This window comes from Gavialis gangeticus, unplaced genomic scaffold, assembly GCF_001723915.1.
Source record: "Gavialis gangeticus isolate Ggan-Ray unplaced genomic scaffold, GavGan_comp1, whole genome shotgun sequence".
Classification (NCBI taxonomy): domain Eukaryota; kingdom Metazoa; phylum Chordata; order Crocodylia; family Gavialidae; genus Gavialis; species Gavialis gangeticus.
Genome location: NW_017729032.1, coordinates 145988069 through 145988284, shown reverse-complemented (window position 1 = coordinate 145988284; position 216 = coordinate 145988069). Strand labels below are relative to the sequence as shown.

General features: G+C 78.7%; 1 protein-coding gene across 1 annotated transcript in view; it reads right to left on the bottom strand.

Annotated features, from left to right (window-relative positions):
• The window catches only part of UXS1 (UDP-glucuronate decarboxylase 1), a 120063-nt gene extending 119853 nt beyond the window's left edge, over nucleotides 1–210 (bottom strand). Inside the window, exon 1 of the mRNA XM_019524910.1 lies at nucleotides 68–210. Within this exon, the coding sequence (XP_019380455.1) occupies nucleotides 68–164 (97 nt within the window). The 5' untranslated portion in view covers nucleotides 165–210. The remainder of the gene's footprint in view (nucleotides 1–67) is intronic.
• Nucleotides 211–216: the final 6 nt, after the last annotated feature.

Below are 216 nucleotides of genomic sequence, written 5' to 3'. Positions count from 1 at the left end.
GCGCGCGGGGGTCCCGCTGCGCCCCCTCCGCCCGCCCGTCCGTCGCCCCCAGCCCCGCCGCACTCACAGGCGACGTAGGCGACCAGGGCGATCCCCGTGAGCAGCTTCATCCTCCGGCGGTTGAGGGCGGCGAGCAGGCGCAGCAGCGGGCCCTTGCTCACCATCCCCAGCGGCGGGGGGCGCCCGTTACCGGCCGCGCTCCGTCGCTCGCGCGCA